The sequence below is a fragment of the Vicugna pacos genome, chromosome 1 (genome assembly GCF_048564905.1).
Source record: "Vicugna pacos chromosome 1, VicPac4, whole genome shotgun sequence".
NCBI lineage: Eukaryota > Metazoa > Chordata > Mammalia > Artiodactyla > Camelidae > Vicugna > Vicugna pacos.
The window spans coordinates 60,821,601-60,844,680 of NC_132987.1; the positions used below are offsets into that span (position 1 = coordinate 60,821,601).

A 23,080-nucleotide genomic window follows, 5' to 3' on the forward strand; every position below is an offset into this window, starting at 1 on the left:
TCATTCACAATTTTTAAAGCGAAATACATTCTCAATCTTTCTGAGTCACGCACTAGTGGTACCCACTCAACACCTGGCACCTGAGCAGATGTTCAATAAATATTATTGAAATAACTGAGGAGTGACAGGTAGTCTGTACAAGAATATATGAGAGTAGTTTCACAGAAAAAAGTGAATTACAAAAGCAAAATCACACAAAACAAAAAGATAAGTGAAGTAACAAGAATACAATCTTTACAAGATATAGAGAAGCAAGACAGATAACTTTTCAGTCATGAGGAAAGAACTAAAGACACTGTAAGGATAAGATCAAAAGAGGGAAATATAAATGTACGGGAGAAGCAAGCAAAGGCTTAGGGCACCCACTGCTACCAGAACTGAAGGGCACTATTGTCTCTCCTCCCAATTCCCACACACCATTTCCATGCCTGTGTTCCTGTGACCTGACAGACCCTCCTGGGACACAAAGCCACATTCTGTCATGGCAGGAAAACCAGAACAAAGAGATATACAGACAGAAAGTACTTTGAAGCAGAATGATTAGAACCAAGAATTGCTGGGATGCTAATAAATCTGGTTACTTGAGCTACAGGTAATAAGTATGGTATCAGATGGACCTCAGAGTGTAAAACATAAAAATGTACACAGACCTTCTCCACATGTCTTACAGAACACATAACTGCCATTAAGTGAATATCTTAAATCTGATTATTTGTTAAGAAAAAAAAACCAAAAACTTAAGAGCGGCCACAATTTCATATAGCTAAGAAATGGGAATTATCTAATATTATCCACAGTATAACACTTGGAGAATCATTTAGATGCAGCAGTCAAGAAACAAACCAAAAAAACAGCTATTTTCACAATTACACATTCAAGCAATGATAAACGTACTATCTTATATACAAAAATATAATTCTAATATATATCTATTAACCATTTTCCATGTATATGGCACAGTTCTAAAAATAGAGGATCTCAAAATAAGTAAAATATATTCTTAACTCTCAAGAATCTTATATTCTAGTACAGAAAACCAATCTACAAATAACTAACACAAGACAAGGTAAAATAACTCTAAGAAATAAATGATTAAAGAGAGAGCAAAAAAGAGCAAAGTTAAATATTTACAGTGTGCCCTTCACTACTATACTTATTATAAACAGATTTGCTAGACCTCCATAGTGTACTGCAAAGTTGTCCTCCATCTCAGAAAAATACTCAATGCTGAAATAGGACAATGTAAGATGGAGCCACAATGTAACAAATTTAGTAGAATTATACAATAATAAGTATGGTATTAGATGGAGCTATAGAGTAACAGTTAAACATTTTTATAACTAACTGATCATAATTATTCCTCAATATCAGATAACTTGAACTCTAAGAGTCACACTCAATTTTTTCTGCGTCCTTTCATAAAGTCTAACCTGTGACCATGACAGTGCGAATGTTGGCTTTATGCAAATCTTCAAGTACTGCAGGGGTTTCTCGCTTTAATTTGTTCTGCATTATAATTAACCCCATAAAATCCATGTTGTTCTCAATGGTATCTCTGAAGAAAAAGAAATTTTAACATAATGGTTTAGTTAAGAGAATAGGTATTTGTTTACTTCATGTTGGCAAGGCAATTTAAAATAATCATAAATTATAAATTAAAACATTTTATATGCTGAATAAACCATAATGTATAAGCTTATGAGTTCAATCTCAAGAACAATTCCCAAGAAATACATTTTGAAATTAAATTTTACCCTCACAAACATTGGCATATAAGGATCATTTAGAAATGTGTGTCTCTGTAAGGCACTAAACACTTCTAGTATTAAGGAGTAACTATCTTGTATCCTACCTACCAAATGAATGAGCATAAAATACATCTATTCTTTACTGCCCCCTATACAACATACCCTAATTTAAATGTTAAGAGAAAAGGAAAAAACTGTACCACAAGCACATTTGATACAGTTATTATACTAGATTCGTTATTAAGTTTTTGAGGAATTTTATAAAACTCATGACCAAATTCTTGATCCTGGAATAATAAAAAAAAAATATTAGCAGTCCGACAATGAGATTTACTCAGGACCCACAGATGGATCTTTTAGAATATTAAATTCAATATTTATCAAGATGCTATTCCTTCAAATAGTTGAGCATCTACAATACACCAAGTACCACTCTGGTCACTGGGAGGTCAAAGACGAAAAGGCATGCTCTCTACTCTCAAGACCCTTTTGTGGGGAAACAGACATGCAAGCAAAGAGATCGTACAAAAATAATATGTGCTTCACCACTATAATGGAGATGAAGTCTATTCAGTGATAGTTGCATTCTTAAGAAATCTAAAACTATCAAAATTATATCACAGAAATATTCTTTTCAATGGAGAAGGAGGGGGCGGTGGGCTTGAGGTTAGGGACCAAATTTCAGACTTGCAATAACCAAGTGGTTTTTCTACACAATTCAACAATAAAGGTGCTTAAAGTAAACAACAATGAAACCTAAACATCTTTGAAATTATGTAACATACAGTGGGTAGTAAAGATGTTACAGAACAGTTAGAAAACTTAATACAAATGATACTGCTGGTGGTAACAGGAGAAATAAGCCTTGCAAGATGAAAATGCATTTCAAAGCACAAAGCTGTACCAACGTGAAACTACTGCATCAAAGCTCTGTTACCACTTTCCTGTGAGATACTAGCTTCTGGCTGCTGCTGGTTTCCAACTCTCCTACGAATGTATTGGTCATGGAAATCTTGCCCTCTAGTTAATGAATAGTACAATATTCAATTCAAGATACAGAGGTTCAAGTTGTAAGAGAAATGCCAAAACCTGTTCCTACAGGTAAAATGGAAACAGAGAGGTCTTGGTTTAAAGATGAGGAAGAATGGGAGGAGAGAGAGAGAGAAGTGTTGAGAGGGTATTCTGTAGGTCTTTTTCTGATGATTATCTGTTTGTATCATTTACCTTTTTTTAAATTAAGTATGTGGTTTGTTGTTTCTTTCTTGATTCACATCCCTGATAGTGATGGTGACTGGGAGCCATTTATAAGAATTCCAAGTACAAGACTGGTATTAGATTTGAATATTAAATAGCTCTCTCTGGACATAGTGTGGCACACAGATTAGACCCAGTAAAGACTGGAGAAAAGAGCTGAGTCCCCAAATTAGAGACAATGGCAGCGGGATAAGTGAGAAGAAAAGTCTATTTCATAGGCAGAATTAGCAGGAGAGCCAATAAAAATTTCTTTCTGCTTCCAAAATGCTAAATACACCATGAAATATTCCTAAACAAAAGTGTTATCTTCAAAAGGTTGGTCTATACCGGTTACAGTAAAAGTGACAATTCTGCAACGTGAAACCCACAGCTATACCTGGATGTAAACGTGATGTTGGTAATGGCCATCTGAACTTTGGGGGCGGGGTGGGAGGTATGGTTATTGTGACTCATGATACTCTGACCAAATTAGCATTTGTTTCAACCACTGGGCAAAAGCAAGTATGGCTGCTTTTTCAATAAACACTACAGTACTATATGATCCATGGTTGAATCCATGGCAGATCCTTGAGCCATTCCCCTATATATACCAAGAAGTAACTGTAGATCATTTGGGAAAAATACACTTCTATTTAATTATGTTTACCAAAAACATAATTATGTTCCTAGAATATGCCTGACACATAGCAGGTGCTTGATGAATATTTAACAAATAAATTAAGAGTAGTTCCAGAGAGTTGTACTTTTATCTCACCTAAAACAAACCTTGCATAATGTTATGTATTTGCATACATTCAATATAGTTAATAAATAAATAATAAATTGAATATAAATTACTGTACAAGACCTATATAAACAAAAATGATGCCTTATTGGAAAAACTGTAGAAAACCCACTCATCAACCTCACCTGTTAATATTCTGCACTTTATGCCACGTCAGTTTTGACTCCAATTTTCGGTGTGCAAGAGCAATCACACGGAAGCCCTGTTTCGTGTAATCTTCTAAAACGTTTTCAAAATCAACAGGAACTTTTAAAAAGGAGAAAATAAAGGTCACTTTCAATTGTGACCACAGCTTACACAAAGACCAGAATTTCACTCAAAGCCTAGCTGCTTCCTTACTTGTTTCGGGTTTGCAAAGCCCGGCAATGGCCTCCGGAGCCCCTTTCATGTAGGCGTCCATCTTCCTGTCCCCCAGCACCCTCGCAACCACACTCATACGTTGCAAAGCAGAAGAAAACGGGAACTGGCGAACAATTCCTATCTCATAAACAGCCTACGTAATTTCAAAAGATGCACAAAACATTTATCGTTTTTTAAGACTTAAAACATATATATCTGCTATACCGCAATTTAAAAAAATTTTTTAAAGATATACTTAGGAAACAAATATTCTTCACTCACTGGAAGTTCAAACAGCTCCTAAAAATAAGACAAAAACAAAAAAGTAATAGTACAGATTAAGTCCATTAATACACTCAAGTTAAAAAAAAATTTAACTACACATCCACAAAACATGATTTGGAAAATAGCAAGGAACTCTAAATATTTCAAAGTCAGGTTTCAAGTTTGCTTCTCTACTAAAAAGTACATGCTTGAGTATTTTAAAACATTCTGCTGTCCTAGAAATATTAACATATTAAGTTCTAAAATAAACTAAGTGGAACATATGTAAAAATTAACCTAAAAATAAAGCCTCTCCTATTCTTTTTATTAAATCCTAGGAATACAGATGCACTTTAAAAGGCTTCATCGTCATGTATCTAAATCACAAGGCACTAACTGCTCAGTAAATAGGAATGAAAAGAAAGAGTACTAAGAATTCAATCTCAATGTTTTACAAAGAATGCCTGCAACACACCAGGCATAGTTTCTGATCAATGCAACAAAGACATTCGTATCTGCATTAGAGTTACACAAAGGAATATGATTTCATCTTCCAGCAATATTTCAAAATGAGGACAAAACTTGAGTGCCAACAGTATTAGCTAGCTTAAAGTGATTCCGCACCATTTCTTGGTTTCCTGCAGGTGTAGATTCAGGAAGCAGCTGTTTTGGAGGACGAACCACAGTGGGCATAATTCGATTATGGAGTGCTGTTTCTTCTTCAGTTGCTTCTTCCAGAATCTGAGAGGAAAATATTCAAAGCACTGATGCATAACATTCAATTTACTGGTTCCACTTTAAAATGAAACATTATGGCTATCTTCAGCAAAGTGTTAAAAAAAAGAAAAGGGTGCCCGGGGAATAAATGAGCACTACTAGATCATTAACATAAGTAAAACAAAATATAAACAAAGCTAGTTAAAGTCCTCACAACCCACGGGAGAGGGGAGGCAGAAGTTAGAAGTGGAATAAAGAAATAGAGAAATTTTGCTCCTACAACCAGTTAGGTTGAGAGACTAGTTCAGACTAGTGCAGCGAAGTACAGAAAGTCCCTGCAGTTCCAAAAAATTGTCAGTCTATCATCCAGGGATTCCTTTCTGCTAACAGAACAGGATTCAGAAATACATGGAGCTCAGACAGGGTTAGTAGAATCGCTGGGCAAGAGCACACTGAGGTACAAAGATGTGAATGTAGTTTTCCCACTTGAACACTTCTAATTAATGTACTACTACTATAACCCATTTGAAATTTAATTTAAAAAGAATTTTTGGCGTACAACTCAAATCAAAAATTTGAATTAAATACATATATATGAGATGCATAAACCAATGTGACTCTATAAGTGAAGAAATCATCAGTGGGAAAATGATGGGGAAGAGAGCTATGTCCAAGTAGCCCATTTTACACAATCCTTAAGAAATATTTTAACAGCTCTGAAATTGAGGTGTATCTTACATGGCATCAATCACATCAAACAACAGTAGTGCCCAGTTGTATGAAAATATTCCATAGACACCCTATAAAATCAAGCATCAAAGCATCTCAGAGTCAAAAAAGCATGCTATTACACAAACTTACTTATTTAACCCATTTTTTTAAATATTCACATACACACAATAAATCTACTAAAAATCTATTCAGTTGGAGAAAAGCTGTAGAGATTATCAGAGATGAACTAGCTCTATTTTGTTTTACTCTTTATAAGGAAGTGGGCCTCCTTTGGGGGATTAAATTTGCTAAGTATTTATTGTAGGCCTTTAGGAGATGGCAGAGTACTTCTTCATTCATCTCCGTCCCTTTCAAAGTATTAACAGGACACAAAGGAAGAAATAACCCTGTCAAAGTAAACAGAAAGCAAAGCAGGGAGAGGAGACAAAGGAAAACTGAAATACTGATGGATATAGCAATGAAGGACACAGTAGCCGGAATGAAAACAAAAGGACACACAGGAGAGGCGGGAACGTTTCAGATCAGCCAGAATAGCTGAGCAAAGCAAAAAAAGTAAAAAACCCCCAAAACCCCAAAAACCCAGGAGTCATGCTCCAGATATATACTACCTCCCCGAGAGGAGGAAGGGCTGCTAATATGAGGGGCAGGGCAGCATTCCAGAGTACAGTCCTGCTTGTGCAAGCACTGGGGGCAGTGGGTGGGGAGAGCAAAAACTACTTCTGCTCCCCTAAAACTGAAGAATGCCTGCTGCTGGGGCCCCACCCTCCACATACAACAAGCTGCCCCAGTCAGCCTTCCCATTCAGGGAAGGCACTTCTCAGGAAAATAGACCAACATACATATGGGCAAGGATAAAAACCTTGCTGCAGCTACCCAGAATTATCAAATCACACCTTCATTCTTACATACGAAAGTACCATTGAGATGTATAATGGGGGTGGGGGGGGGCAGCGGTAATAGCTCAGTGGTAGAGCACACGCATAGCATGGACAAGGTCCCAGGTTCAATTCCCAGTATCTCCAAGACAAACAAATAAATAAATAAAAACGTAATTACCTCCTTCCCCCACAAAAAAAAAATTTTTTTAATAAATAAAATTAAAATGTGAAATAAAAAAAAAGATGTATAATGAAAACCAAAAAGCATGAAGGAGATGTCAATGATACCTGAATTAAAAAAAAAAAAAAGGCATGAAGGAAAAGATTAAGTGTAGGAACATGGGTAGAAAACCTGACCCAGAGAAAATAAATAAATTAGAAAGAAGAAGGGAACTTGAAAAACAAACTATGATTACATCTATAAAAGAACTGGATGGTGTAAAATGGAAACAGAAAATATAAGTAAGCACTCAGAAACTAAAATTATCAATGGCACAACAAATAGAAGGAAGTTGTAAACAAACAAACCTGTGTGTGTGTGTGTGTGTGTGTGTGTGTATGTATGTGTGTAAGGACACAGGAAGTAAAGACGGTGACAAAAGAACACCAAAGACACAGGACCACTCTATACATTTTACCTATGGCCAATGAATTTTGCCACTGAGATCATCTTACTAACTCAGGCTTATGGTCCCAAGATACTGACACCCGCTTTCTCTTGTAAACATAAAGCGGGGGCCTGAGCAGGTCATCCTCTATTAAAGGCTGTTTGAATGAATCCATTTAACTACAACAGAGTTTTTACACAATTATAAATAACTCTCAGTGATGTATCTCTAGAAATTATGTAGTTTCCTTTTATGGTACAAAATAGACTATTGTCAAAACAACCTGAAGAAACAATCCTTCTGTAAATGAGTTTTTTACCATTTTCCTAAAGTTACTTGTACTTTAAAACACTGAACTTACCCATCCGATGGCTTCAAACATTTTCAAATCAAGTGGGTCACCAGAAAGCACTCCTTCAATTTTTGTAAGTGAATGACAAGTAGCCATACAGGCAACAAACTGAGACTTGACCAACATCTCACTGCAAACCTTTTCTTCTGGCAAAAGAAAACTAAACAGAAAATACACTGAGTCAGATTCATAAACTCCAAGACTGAAGACAACATTCTAACAGGCCTTTTCAGGTCTGTTATCTGTAGACCCAAAGGCATAACTAAGAATAAGCGTATCTCTTTTGCCCCACCCAAAGCTCAGGAAAATAGTTAACATCTATATAATATCTACTATGCATTAGGCACTGTTCTAAGAACTTTAAATATATTTGACTCACCTCATCCTTATACCACAGAAAGGTGTTTTATTATCCCCATTATATAGATGAGGAAACTGAAGCAGAACAGTTAAATGACCTGTCAAGTCACAGCATATAAGTGGCAAAGTAAGGATTCAAACACAGGAGGTTCAGTTTTAGGGTCTAAACTCAACCAATACACTACTCAGGATGGGATTTGGACTTGATTATTCACTACTGCCTAGTCCAGAAATTCCAAGTTATGAAAGTAACATCAAAATTTGTCTGGCTCCACTGACAACGCTTTTGGCCAAGGAAAGTCAAAACTCCTAGGGGAGGAGCTCCCACAACACAGCCACAAAGGAGCCTCACAGAAAAATCCTGCTAAGGATGAGTCCGTAAGTTGAAAACGAACCAGGAAACAATTCTCAAGACTCAACAGGCAGGCCCAACAAAGACAGAATTAGAATCCCATAAACTTGAGATAATAGAATGGCAGTCTGAAAGAATGCAAAGAAGGCATTTTAAAATTACAGACTTAGGAAAAGAATTAGACACCATGGCGGGAAGAGGCAGATTTGGAAAGAACCAAATGAAATTTCTTGTGCAGGATATGGTTAGGATTCCCAGATGGAGACAAAACAAACAATGGGGGAAAAGCCATAATGGAATAGAAAGAGGCTGTAAATGTTCTGGAATTTATGAAATGAATCCTTGGAATCAGGAAGTAAAATGGATCCTACACAAACAAACAGATAGATGATGGTGAAATTGCAGAAATCAAGCATAAGGAAATACTTTTTAAACAGCAAAGGAGAAAAGAAATTACTAGAGAAGACTAAGACTTCTCAACAGCAATAAAAGGAGTCAGGAGAAATGGAATAACGCTTTCAAGGTGCTGAGGGAACACAACTGTCAACCTAGGAATCTATACAGTTACACCATTGTTCAAGGGGGATAACAAAACAAAGAACTACTAATGAATGTAGTTACAGAAAATGACAATTTAAATCCAGAGGAATGGGATACAAGAAGCAATGGTTAGCAAAGATGTTTGTAAACCTAGGTAAATCTTAGCATGCAGACTGTATAAAACCAAAATCATAATCACAAAATGTTATGTAGCAGGTACATATAAGAAGGGAGGGGAATAATCAAATTAAAAGCAGTCTACAATCCATGGGTTTCTGGGGTGTTTAGAAACCAATAAAGACATCCATGGACTTTGGCTCTAAATATGAATATGAATAACCTGAGGACTAGTAAAAGATTAGGATGCATAAATTGTGAGGAAAATGAAATATGAGAAAATGTACAGGGAACTGGAGTGAGGGATGGGAGAAATGATTTCAAATATACCTGAAATTACAATAAATGTGAACACAATGGTACAGAAAGATTGGAAAGCAGAGATGGAAAAAAGATACACTAGAGAAACCTTAGGCAAGAGCAAGCTGGTGTGTAACTAAAGAAGTATTAGATGACACAGAATTTAAGACAAAAATGCATTATTAGGGATAAAGAAGGTCACAATGTGACATACAATTTACCAAGAAGATGACAACTCTAATATTACATGAACCAAACAACAGTCTCTTAAACTATAAACCAGAATCCCACAAACTTTTAGGAGGGAAAAACTGACAAGAACACAACTGTATTAGTAAAACTTCTAAGCATCAAAAGACAACAAAAACAAGGTAAAAAGATGAGACAGAAACTGGTGAAATATTTCTGCAGTGCATAGTACTGAAAAAGATTACCACCCAGAAAATGGAAAGTACTTCTAACAAGGGACTAAAAAAAGGCAAACAACACACACACCAAAAAATGGGGATATAAACTGACAATACAGAGAAGAATGTTAAATGACCCTCCTTCCAAAAACGTGCAAATACACTCAAATTTATAAGTAATGAAAAAACTGCAAACAAAACCACAGTGAAATATCATCTGGTATTTCTCCATCTTCTCACTGGGAAAACGAGAAGTCTGACAGTACTGAGTTTGTCCAGGATGTGGAGCCCACTGAGGGAGACAGCGTGACTCTGCACCACTCAGAGAGCAGCTAGGCAACTCCTACTAGAGCCACAGCCACGCATGTGCTGTGTGACCCAGCACTGATACTTTAAAGAAGCTAGTTTACCGAAACTCAACCACACGCCCACAGAAGTTGTGCCCCTAAGAATTTTAAATGCAGCACTGTTTGTGAAAGTGGAAGGGAAAAGGGAAAATAAATGAAATTGTCCCTTAGCTGAAGAACAATATTATGATTTAATCACTTAATGACACACTAAACAACAGTTAAGATTAATAAACTCGACCTGTATATATGTTAAGAGGCAAAAAGGCAGCAAAAACATGTACAGTAAAGCATTAGTTGCGTATATTTACTTATAGATCTTGTTTGTAGGAAGATATATATGAAGCAAAAATATAAAAACATGGAGAGGTAATAACACAACCTCAGAATGATAGATAATAGAGATGGAGAAATAAATAGGTTAAGACTTCAGCAATACCTGTAAATGTTTGAAATCTTTTAAAAGAGATCTGAAGCAAATATGGCCAAATGTCAACTGTTTAATCTTAGCTGTCTGTTATGTTATTTTCTATATGTTTGAATGTTTCATATATAAAAATATTTATTAAAAATTAACTAATAAGTGATCTAGTTTAGCTAATAATTACCGTGCATTTTCCACTCGTTGAATCCCCCAAAGATCTAAACCATCTTCAGTAAGAGTTCCAGTCTATAAAAAAAAAAAAAAGCACACATTTACAAAGTGTAGCTAATGCCTCCAAAAACAAAAAATCATGAAAAGCTACATTATATCTACACAATGGAGTACTAGATAGCTGTTAAAAGGGGGAGGAGGCCTGGGGATGAGTAAAATCTCTGTGTACTGACAGAGAATAACTTCCAGGACAAAAAGTGGGGAAATGAGTGTAGAATGCTCCTTACCGTATGGTTCCTCTATGTGAGTGAGGCAGGGTGGGGGGAGGTATGTGTAGAACTGTATATTTATGTGCTTATATCATTAAACAAACAGTGGAATGTATCAATCAACCTATCAATCAATAAAGGATGCCAACAAGGAGGGAGAGATTAGGGCACCAGGAGCCAAAAAGGAAAAGGAACCAGTTAAATGAAATCAAGAGGCGCAATCAGCCAAATTCAGGTTGTAAATAACCTGATTTCTTCAATAAGACAATTGGAAAAGAAAGGCAAGAAAAACAACAGTCACAGATTAATTATAACCAATGTAATCCTTATTTCAACTCTGACTGAAAACAAAGATTATAAAAATTTGAAATATCTTTGAGAAAGGCAGGGAAATCTGAATATGAGCTGGATGTTAGACAATACCAAGGAATTGTCACTTTTAAGTCTAGTAAGCAGTGACAGTGGTATTGTGGTTAATTTCTTTTTTTTTTTAAACAGCTTAGCTTCCTTCTAGAGATACTGAAGTATATGGATGAAATAACATCTGACACTGGCACCTTCAAAACGAGGGGACAGATGAAGTAAGATTAACAAACTGCTGGCAACTGTTTAAGCTGGATAATGGGCAAATGAGACTTTATGATACTTGTATCTTTTTCTCCACTTCTGGGTGAGCTTAAAATTTTTAAATACATTTCCAAAAAAGATAAGCCTAAGTGAAACTTTCTGAACAGATCAATATGCAACATAGCCATGGGATATGACCTTTTATTGTTTTTAGTAAAATACATCTTTTTTTCTTTAATAAAGAAGATGCACAAAAATCTAATTCTTATATCAATTACCCACAAAGAGTCAGATGAAAGGTTTTTTTGGTCAAGGTTTAATTCTTTAAACTTTGAGGAAAACTAATTCCAGGTGAGGAAAGGAGACCCCTTTGTAAGAGGCAAGGTACATGTCATACAGGTACAAAACTTGTCATTTTCACATAAAATCAAATAATCACCGTCCTTCACAATCTGAAACACATTCAGTAAAGTCACAGAGCAAACATAAAATGTATATGCTTAATAGCAATAACATTCCAGTAAAAACCTGTACGGAGCCTATTCTGTTATTAAAAACATGAAAGAGCAGCTAACTTTTACTACTACTACCACTGCAAGGCATAATGTTGGATACGAATGGTCAGTCAACTGTAGATTTGGGCAAATATATAAAACACAAAGTATTAAACATTGAAAAAAATGAGAAGAAATATACAAAGACACACGTGCCAAATAAGTTGAAAAAGAGGAAAATTAAAGAAATATTCAAAAAAAACTGGGCAAGTTAGCTATAAAGAATACAGAAACCATTAACCTGAATATTTAAAAGCTACAAAGTGACCTTTGAGAATGATGATTAAACTGGACCAACCTTGTCAAAGCAAACAAGATTCAGCTGTCCACAAATGTTTATCCTTTGGGGACTGATGCAGAAAATACCCACTTTTTTCAGTCTTCTTTGGGCATACACAATACCTGCGGTCATAGCAGCAGGAAGTGCAGGCGGCACGGTGATTGTAATGATATCGAGGGACTCAACAATTATCACCCCAACTTCCACCTAAAATTAACATAAAAATAAATGTCAGGACCCCAATATTAAATATTTACTAATCTAATGTGGGTGTTTCTTTAGTGAAAATCTGTAGGCCATTTTCAATTTCATACATAATAAGTGTGTATGTATATACATCTATTAACCATTTGTAATTTTTTTCCCTTTAGAGATTCTGCAAAATAGGAAGCTCAATGAATTGTCAACAGACTCTGGAATGAGAGCTATTTTTAAAGAGAGTCTTATTCTAATAGCCCTACATACTTCGTACACTACACACTTCAAAGTTCAACAAACATTTGTCAGATATTGACTCTTAACTACTATGCCAGCCTCTACAGGGGACAGAAAAGAGAAATTTGACAAGGTCCCTTAGAAATACCTCCAATTCAGTAACTACAAATAATTTTAATGCCATATACATCAGAGATTTAAAAAAGAAAAAAAGAAAGCCTTCGGTATGTGATCACCCCTCCCTTTTTTTAAGTCACAAGAGAGCAAGTAGACCATCTAAACCAGAGCCAATCAAACCTTTCTGCTATAATGATATTCTATATCTGCACTTTCTAATATAATAGCTACAGGTCTCATATGGCTTTTTTTCCCAGTTAAATTAATTAAATTAAATTAAAATTTTAGTTTTTCAATCTCACTAGCCACATTTCAAATCCTCAACAGCCACATGTGATAATTAAGGCTCCCACACACATACATACCTCATTTAAAATGCTATTGATAATAGTGTAGATAAACCCAATGCCAGCCACTGCCACAAGACATAGTAGAAATAAGTAGGCATCTCTGTAGAGCTTAAAATCAGTTGGTTTGGGATACAATATGGAGCGGACGAGCTGTCCTTTGGAAGTACTAAATCCTTTTAAAAAAATTAAAGAAGAAAATGACTATACAGTATTTTTATAAGAAAATGAGGATTATCTCCCAAACCAAAATCTCTTTTTAAACATTTAATAGGCATCAAACATACTAAACCATGCAAGAATAGATTAAATGTTTTCTACCTGTTCTAACTACTATGGCTTTGACAAGTTCTCCAGTGTAGAAACGAGTTTGAATAACAGTTGTCCCACAAAACAAAGTGTGTCTTTTATGTGTTTCTGGATTATATAATTCATCTCCCATTCCTTTTATGTCCACTGAAGGATTTGGCAAATTAGTCTTTGTCACTGGAACACTTTCTCCTTTAAAAAAAAAATCATAAATTAAAGCATAGAAATCAGTATCAAACACACAAATATTGAGTTGTTAAATACCCTAAATGTTATTATACTATCGACAATAGTTGAGTCCTCCCATGTGAATGACAAAGCCTAATCAATTAGCTTTTTGTCTATCAATTTCCTTACCCAGAAATATCAAATCTTGTCTTCCACGGTAATTCCTGAAGTGATCTGTGACTCAAAGGTAAACATTTGGAAATAATTGCATCACGCTTCAAATAAAAAGACGAGGCTGTTGCTGTCACCCCAGCACCTGTTCTGGTACCTCCAGAACTAACTCGGGAAGTATTCTGCAACCCCAAGCACACACAACATATGACGATCTCCTCCTCCTAACCACCCCCACCCTGCCACACACAGACACACACATACAGACACACACACACACACACACACACACACACACACACACGAGTAGGAAGAGAACAGGCAACTGAGCAAGGCAGGAGTACAGTATTCTCTCCAACAGTAACCAACAGCCAAATTCTTTTTAACATTAAAATGTAATGCTCTGTAGCATTCACACTTCTTGTGTCAAAGGCAGCAGGTGCGTGGGGATATTTATGTGAATGAGTGTGTTTTAAGACAGACTCTTAACAGTTCAAAAATGTATTATATAGGAATCACTTTCTTGCCAGATTGACTATGACAATAAAAAATTAGTTATGTGATAAAAAGATACAAAGCTCTACCTCCAGACTGTGAACTGCCAAAGGGAAGTTATTTTAAAGTCTATTTTCCCACAATTTTAGAAAAATATCAACTCTCTATTCCCACTTTTGCACATCAAAGTGAGAATTAAATATGCTGAATTCTCTGCGGGCAAAGCATTTCTTTCATCTTCCCTTACTATAAGTCATTTCCTCATTTTCAAAAGAATGGACAAAAGCAGGACAAAGCAGGACAAGAGACGCAGTGAACACCAGCACTGTGCTTTAGTATCACAGTTGAGTATAATGCAGAATTTGGTTCACTCAGAATAAAAAAAAAATCTCCAGTATCTATCACATTCATGACATTCATGAGTAAAGGACACGAACAGCGCAGTAAATTTTGACATAGCTTAGTCAGTAACTACTTAATCCTAATATTGTTATAAATAACTCATCTGGTTTTTACTCATTTAATTTAGCTTACCTGTTAACATGCTTTCGTTTACAATGCAAGTACCATTAATAAGTACTGCATCACAAGGCATGACTGTCCCATTTAATGGAATGACCATGACATCTCCCGGCACAAGGTCTGTAGAAAAGATCTCTTCTATTTCTGGAATTAAAGAAGAAGAAAGAAAAGTCTGAAAAGAATATCCTTTAATTTGGAATAAAAATACAGCAAACAAAGATCTGTCCAAAGGTCTCCTGACTGCAATAAGATGTTAAAAATAGGATGGAGTTCAATAGGAAAATCTCAATAGATGAAAAATTTTGACAAATAAGAGTATTATTCCTTAAGCTAACAAAGCATGGTGTTTAAGTGTGTCAGCTAGTTTGTCCCCAGGGAGGATGCCAATTGCGCATCGGTGATGCCAAGTCCCCTCTAACCTAACAGGTGGGGAGCTTCAACACTCATTACAATGGTGGATGTCAGCCTCAGCTATCAGCTCTGTGAGTAAACGAACAGTGAGTCCACACAGGGGATGCCCTGCCATAGGTAAATAAACTCAGATTTCTATAATGCGATGCAAACAGATAAGAGCATTGAAACTCTTTTTTACCAGCGTTCTTTTTCTTGTTGCTACCCATAATGTCTCACTGTCTTCTCAATATTCCTAAAATAGTCCCAAAATATTTTAGATATTATTTAAAACAAATTTATAAAATAAACTGAACTTTAATTTCTTACCTAGTTCATCATTTCCTTAGAAATTTATGTTTTATATCCAAGTTAGTTAAATACTTTTTTAAAAGAGCTTCCCAAATAAAAGGTAACCTTATATTTGGGCATTTTCTCTCTTATTCTACCCCCGCCCCATATTTTATTAAACTATGCTTAGGAGAGACTGACACTAGTTTGTAAGCAAAGATGGGTGAGGAGAAAACTACCGTTTGTGATGTTAGCCTGTAGGACAAATACTCTTTTCTTAAAAAAAAAAAAAAGGTAGAGGTGGTTTACTAAGCTATGAGCAAACAACTTAAAGAATTCTAATGCTATTTAACACATAGTAAGTATAATAATCTTCATTTCTTAATGAGATCCCTGATTTTAAAAACTTGGCTCTTACTGCCTTAACGCCACTTGAAATTCTGACCCTCCGAGGTGTACCAAGAAACTAAGTATCAGTGAAGGGCTGGACTATGCAAAGGGGCAAGGAAGACACACTGCCCAGTGCACCTGTCCTAGCATTCCCAAGACCTTTGGCAGTGGCAGAGTCGGGAGAGGAGGAGCACCACTAAGGCTGCAGCTAGGGGAGGCAGATGTTCCCAGCTAAAGTAGCAAGTGACCAAGAAGCACAAGGAAGGAAGCAACCTGCTAAGGCCAAACTGGGTTTACACTTGGATGTAGTACACTAAGCCAAAAGAATGCAGAATGACTTGGTTTTCTTGATAAAGTGGCTACTGTCTCCAAGGACCATGACACTGTGCTGCTTCCCCTTAATCTCCTTTTACCTCTTCACTGCCTCACCAGACAAACTAACATGTCCAAAACATTATCCTTCCCTACACTCCTGCTTCTCCTCCAGTGTTCCCTATCTAATTGACACCAACACCCATCCCCTGAGCCTGACTCCATTCTTACCACCTTGCAGCCAATGAATCATCAAATCTTTTACAATGCCCACATTTAAGTATCTTTCAAACCCATCTCACTACTCTCCATCTCTACAACCCTCACCTTGATCCATTTCATGTCTTCAATGTTACTCTCTTCTAAACCAGTCTGAACATGGCAGCCAGAATGATTTTTTTCAAATAGGCAAGTATGATCCTATCACTCTCCTGCTAAAACCCCTCAATGGCTTTCCACTGCACCTGGGGGAGTCCAAATTCCTGAACAGGCCTTAGAAGGCTGTCCACCATCTAGCTGCTGCATCTGCCACCCTGAATTTCTTTCAGTTATTACAATGACCAAACTCTCTAATTTCTAGGCCTCTGAGCACTTAAAACCCTCTTCTCTCCCTCTCTCACCCCGACCTTACCACCTTGTCACCTACCTTTTACCAGGCTAACTCAACCACTTAAAAATACTTTCTCAAAGAAGCCATCCCTGACACCTACAGTAAATCAGCTCTCTCTAAGTTCCCTGACCTCTCCCTATCATAGCTTTTATCACACTTCATTGTGTCTGTTCACCATCTGTCTTTCCAACTAGACTGCAGTTCAGTGCCAGCAAGGCCTATGTCCATCTTGGTTAACCACTGCATCTCAAGAGCCTAGTGTTAGTACCTATCACATTATATAAATATACAATTTGACAGAAGTGAATGAATTTGATATAGAGATATGATTTCAAACCTAAACACATTTTTATTTCTTATGGAAATGAGTGAATATGTATCATACACTGGGCTTGCTTACACATTAGTGTTTAGTAGACATCTTTTTTGGTTTATTTTTCCAACAGCAATCTGAAGTACTTACCTTCACTTCTGCAAACTGAAACTCTCACAGTACTGTGAGCTGCCACCATGTCATGCAACATAATATATTGCTGAATCAGGAAAGAAAAAATTTTAACTAGTTAACATAAACCCACTCTTCAAGATATTACAAAGCAAGGGTAATATAAAATAAGGAAAGCTAATATAATAAATGAGTATTACTCTGCCCTTAAAAATGTCAAGACCAAAAAATTCAAAGATTATTCAGTGTTTTAGCTCAAGATAAAATAAGAAGCACGTTAATGAGACAAGCCCTGAAAACAGCAGAATCAGCCCTCCAGTGTTCCAGTCTAAGAGAAGCAATTATAGATCCCTTCAGCGTTGAAGCCATCAAGTGACACTCTGACTTTAAAAAGCATCTGCCTTTCCCCACTTCAAAAAAGGAGGGAAAGGGAGTACGTTCTCACATAACTAGAAGAATAACTGTATTGCGTACTTACTTTATATCAAGGAGCATTCTATGCATCGTACATGTTATTAAAAAATACAAATATAGTTGTGAAACCCATAATAAATGAGACTTACCTTTCTAATGGTATACAGCGAGCTTATAATTGATACCAAAGACATAATCACAATGGCTACAGCGTAGTAATAGTATTCATCAGTGCACCAGAGTATAACACTGAACAGCTGGAAGATGTAAAATGGGTTGAGAACCTAAAAAACAAGATTTTTTAGTCAAATTGAAAGAAATATGTATTACCATACAGATTTAAGAAATAACCAACAAGATACCACAGGATAAGCTCTACAGTGTGCTAGGGCAACATGTAACTACTCAAAAAGTAGGACAAGACATTACCTTTAAAAAAAAATAAAACAAATAAGCTTAATTTAAATTACTTGCATCCATTTAGATTCATACCAAACCCAAATACACATTCAGTTAGAAACAGCTAAAGAGTGTAAATTTAGTTGTTCTTCATTCTGCTTTAGCAATAAAATACACTTATTTCCAATAGTTAATGTGCTGCTAAACGATACAAAACTTTTAACCAAATGGAACAGATGTTTACTTATTATGAACTGGAACACTAATTTACTTGTAAGTCAAAGGTTCACTAGAGTCCAAAGAGAAGACAAACATGAGGTAAGTTATACTGTTTTGCTTTCTCTAAGGAAATAATTAAGGGTTAAAACCTGAATGAAAAAAAAAGGAAGTCCTGAAAATGGACTTTGTTTACTCAAATTTCATAGTATTTTATCAATTTATTAATAACCCCCCAAAGTTTTAAAACTGATGCTTCTGTACTTTTCAAAGCACTTTTACATATATAGTCCCATTTTACTTAAAAATCAAATGAGATCATTAGAAAGGACTGACTCCAGTTTTTCCAAGAAAGGAGCAGCAGGGAGAAAGGTCTTCAAATGATCAAAGCTAGTTACTGATGGAGTCACATTACAAACCAGTCTTTCTAGTTCCTAACCATTACACTTTGCTATGCTCTAAAGCAGCATTATATGGCCACTCTCAGAAACTGATGGAAAACAATCAGTAACTTCTACTAAAAGTATTCACCCAACACAGCTAATTATTAATCTTTAGCCCAAAATCAGAGGGAAGGCTGGAGAGCCTTCACAATCCTTTATTCACACCTCTTTCACGGCTCTTACAACTGAACAGTCACTACAGTAAAACTACCAACATGCATTGCTCTCGGGCTTAAACGCAAGTTCCTCTACGTCCTTATCACGCAACGTTTTTCGTTCCAAACTTCTGGCATGATGCCTAGTTCCCAACAGTGTCCCGCATGAAAAAAACATGATAAATTGTTTTTTTAAATTAGGAGGGGAAAAGAAAAGACAGGTGTATACATCTGTAAAATAGGGCGAGTTTTAGGTGTACAACTTTCTGAGTAAAAAAAAAAAAATCTACAGACAAGAAAAGCAAAAACATTAAAACAATAACCATGCCGTGAATTATTGATCTACCAGAGAAATATCTTTCTGACCTTCGAAGTAAAAAAATAAGCAAAGAGAAGTTAGGAAGCAAAAAACCAAGAATATCTTCTTATTACTTAAATGTTGGCCCTTTTCAGTTGACAAACCTACTGATCACAAATGTTGAGACAAATACAATTGTCTTACCTCCTTAATTAGAAGCTTAAAAGCTGAAGGCACTTTCACAGCAATTTCATTTACTCCATAAAGCAATTTTCTATAACAGGAAAATATAGTAAGAATATTACATTATATTGTATCATAATAGCACAATTTAGGGAGGGCATTGCATTAGATGAAGCTCAAACCGACTGCTCCTTAAATTTGGAACTTAAACATTCACGTTTCTAAACAGTTGTCTTCTACAATTTAAATTCTCTAACTACAGTATTTAAATCAACATAGTCAATACTGGATAACTAACTATACGGGTTCCATTTTATCTTTTTGTGTGAGAAGTACCTTTCCCACTAGTCCATAATAACCATGTCAGCAAAAGACTTTCTTTACTATCCATGAATACAATATATCTCAACAATTTTGAACTGCAATTTATTTTTGCAAGAGAATACATTAAGTAAATTTGAGGGATCCTACACTATTTTCTAATAAAAATATTGTACTAAAAATGTAACATTACACATTTGGCTTTTTTAAAAACTGCTTTTAAAAAGTTGCTTAAATCCTTCTGTTTAAATCCCTTATGTTACAATAGTGCTTTCTATATGACAAAATAATTCTTGCCTTTCATGAATTAGAAGCCTGAATGAATTCATATTTCAACCCTTTGAAAGAACATGCTATAGGAGTACAAGAAAATTCCTAATTTAATTCGAAAATGGTATTTATCTTTACAATATGTAATACACTAGTATACTTTTATACTTCAGCAAATAACAACACTATAAAAATGGCTGTGTCTCCCAACTTACAAATTTTCATTGTGGTAAATTTGAGCTCGTGTTTACAATTCTCAATATTTCAGTTAATCTAAGATTCTATCAATTGTTAAGACATACCATGATTTTATGTACTATCGAGAAAGATTAAAAATACTGTCAAGTAAAGGATGACACTCCACCCACTGTATGGCACAGTCTCCTTTTAAAGACATTAAAATGCAGGAAAGTGTGTACCTTAGAACTGATGAAATACAGTATATTTTCAGGGATATCCACTTCAAAATCAGCGTCAACATTTTTACAATTCTTAAAGTGAGAGATGGTCTTACCCAAACAAAATATCGACAAGTTGTTAACAACTATGTTATAATATTTAAACACCTGTTAATACTACAACTATATGGTAAAAGGGTAGGCTGTATATACTACTTTATTTAGGAATTTTGATAATACATCTAACTTGAGTCGGATAAAAATTACCTGTAGGCATGCATCCCCTTTGTCAGTCCTGCACTATGCTTTTCATAAATTGACGTACAAGAAACACCTCCATCCAGTCCCCTAAATAAATCCAAAGTTTTTACTTTAAACAAAGTTTAAAATATCCAAATTTCTTAATGCCTCATTTTTCTATATTCCTGATTTTAAAGTGTGACTTCCTTACAAACAGAAGCCCCTAACAAAAATTGAGATAATGGATGAGAATTTTTAAATCTCAAATATCCTAAGATAAACAGCAATGAAAGGTCTTAGTCTCAAATGTGGCAACGCCTAAGTTAACCAATGTATCTATCATATAATAAGATGGCTCACAATACTCAAGTTTATATAATAGTATTATTATCCTTTAAGTCTGTGCCTATGCTGTAAAAGCTAATAATATTAAAGTTATGGCTAACTTGAGAACTCCAAACTATTGATGAAAAAATTTTTACTTTTTATCCACCTAAAAAAATGTTAAGCTTTACACTAAGAAATCCTCCTCATTTATTTTTCTTTCCACAAAAGCATCAATCTAAATCCTTCCCTCCTCTAACACATACTCAGGATAGAAGTGCAGAATCTGTGTGAGTCACAGGCAACGTCAGAAATCTGGAACAATTCAAACAGGGGTTCAACTCACATATCTACTTTTCCCCCAAATGTTTTAATTATGCTTATTCTAACTGAGATATTATTCATAAAACTCTGAAAAGAATCATTTAACTCCAATCCTTTTCTACTTCTTTCAGAGAGAAACATTAAGTTCCATAATTAACCGCTAACACTGGGATAAGTTTAAACTCTACAAGTTGGTATGGTTGGCAAAGGCTACATAGCAAATTATGTTTGACTTTTTTTCCCCTACTGACGTTACTTCTCCAAAGGCAGCAGGGATCAGCTCCAAGTCAAATTTTTTTAAAAACAAAAACGACAGCTCATTGGCAGTGTTTGTTAAATGTTCATAAGGCGATTCTTTTTTTATCGCTAATATTAAGAATTCCTTTGGCACTCTCAAGCAATGATACTTCACAAGTGTTTATAATCATCACTTTAACAACAGCAATAAAAATAGAATCCTAGTTAACTTAGTACTTATATAACTTGAAGCCTCCACAAAAAATAAATTTTAAGGGATTATTCCAATTTGTCTTACCCAAGGCTTAACACATTTGACAATGTCCTATCTTTATTCATATATTAAAGTTAAGTTTATGTTTGTTTATTACTCCATCCCTCAAGTACAAGTGCATGGAACTGTCAGCAAATTGAAAGGTGCTAATTCAAACACTGACAGGCTAAAGGTATGCTCAAAATTCACTCTGAGATGAATCCTCAAAAAGAAAAGAACTCAAACTCAAGCTGGATTTGGGGAGCATACTGCTTCTAACTTTTACGTCAATTTTGTCAAGGTACAAGTTACAGACAGGACTTACTCTAAAGTGGTTAGAGTATTCAAACAATACCAGACAATTATTAATGAATAAATGAATACAAGTTACGTAATAAAAACCTCTTCAATTTTATGTGACACTAAAAATGAATTCTTTTCTATCTAGAATATTTTCAAGATACTCATAATATAATCCAAACAAGAGAAAAATACTTACCTTAAGAAATCAAAGTTGTGAAGGGTGTCATTCCAGAAGTATTTTACACTGTGGTGAGTGAAATAACGAATCTGTAGAACATACATACATGTTACATCAAAGTGCATTATCATCACTTGCTAACAATTAAGTTTACTAAGACAAATTTAGCATATGGGATAACAATTATTTAAAATGTAAGCAAATACACATGACATGTAATCTGCTTCTCACAGTAAATAACTAAGCTGTGTTATATACAATGACAAATAGGCATTTTATATGCACAGAATTTTATCTCAAACAAAAATAACTGTAAGTACAAAATTACAGACTATCCGTAATAGCATAAAATGTAATAATTCTTGTTTTTAAAGAAACTTTGAGACTAAGGTCACAATACCTGTTGTGACTGAGTCTGTGAATATTTACTCATCTCAACTTTATTCTCTTCAGCCAGATTTTCAGGTAAGTGAACCACATGGCCACTTGAAATCTTATTAGCCACAGACTGTGGACTTGAAAATGGGTGAGTTTCCACAGAAAGAAAGCGAATTTTTGCACAAAACCATGTTCTGAATTCATCCTTAAAAGAGAAAATGGTAAAGAGTCAATTATGCATATTATATAAATATATATATTTATTTCCTTTCTTTACATGGTATTTACTTATCTTTAATTGAGAAAGTATCACTTCCAATTCACTAAATGTTAAACCATTCCATGAAGATGCATAAATTCAAACATCAAATGCTTTGGAT

At 35.2% G+C, this 23,080-nt stretch overlaps 1 protein-coding gene across 6 annotated transcripts in view; it reads right to left on the reverse strand.

The window, feature by feature from the left end:
* The window catches only part of ATP13A3 (ATPase 13A3), a 70,522-nt gene that overhangs the window by 25,318 nt on the left and 22,124 nt on the right, over positions 1 to 23,080 (reverse strand). For 5 of the 6 annotated variants that reach the window (XM_072962966.1, XM_072962957.1, XM_072962973.1 and 2 more), the window contains 17 exons: positions 22,723 to 22,905; positions 22,341 to 22,411; positions 20,731 to 20,811; positions 19,496 to 19,565; positions 17,930 to 18,064; positions 17,385 to 17,454; positions 14,941 to 15,072; positions 13,585 to 13,764; positions 13,282 to 13,439; positions 12,383 to 12,571; positions 10,708 to 10,769; positions 7,686 to 7,836; positions 5,014 to 5,130; positions 4,408 to 4,425; positions 4,126 to 4,279; positions 3,912 to 4,032; positions 1,431 to 1,555 (listed from right to left, as the gene is read on the reverse strand). In XM_072962966.1, the coding sequence (XP_072819067.1) occupies positions 1,431 to 1,555; positions 3,912 to 4,032; positions 4,126 to 4,279; positions 4,408 to 4,425; positions 5,014 to 5,130; positions 7,686 to 7,836; positions 10,708 to 10,769; positions 12,383 to 12,571; positions 13,282 to 13,439; positions 13,585 to 13,764; positions 14,941 to 15,072; positions 17,385 to 17,454; positions 17,930 to 18,064; positions 19,496 to 19,565; positions 20,731 to 20,811; positions 22,341 to 22,411; positions 22,723 to 22,905 (2,017 nt within the window). The remainder of the gene's footprint in view (positions 1 to 1,430; positions 1,556 to 3,911; positions 4,033 to 4,125; positions 4,280 to 4,407; positions 4,426 to 5,013; positions 5,131 to 7,685; positions 7,837 to 10,707; positions 10,770 to 12,382; positions 12,572 to 13,281; positions 13,440 to 13,584; positions 13,765 to 14,940; positions 15,073 to 17,384; positions 17,455 to 17,929; positions 18,065 to 19,495; positions 19,566 to 20,730; positions 20,812 to 22,340; positions 22,412 to 22,722; positions 22,906 to 23,080) is intronic. The other variant, XM_072962967.1, reaches the window with a different exon arrangement.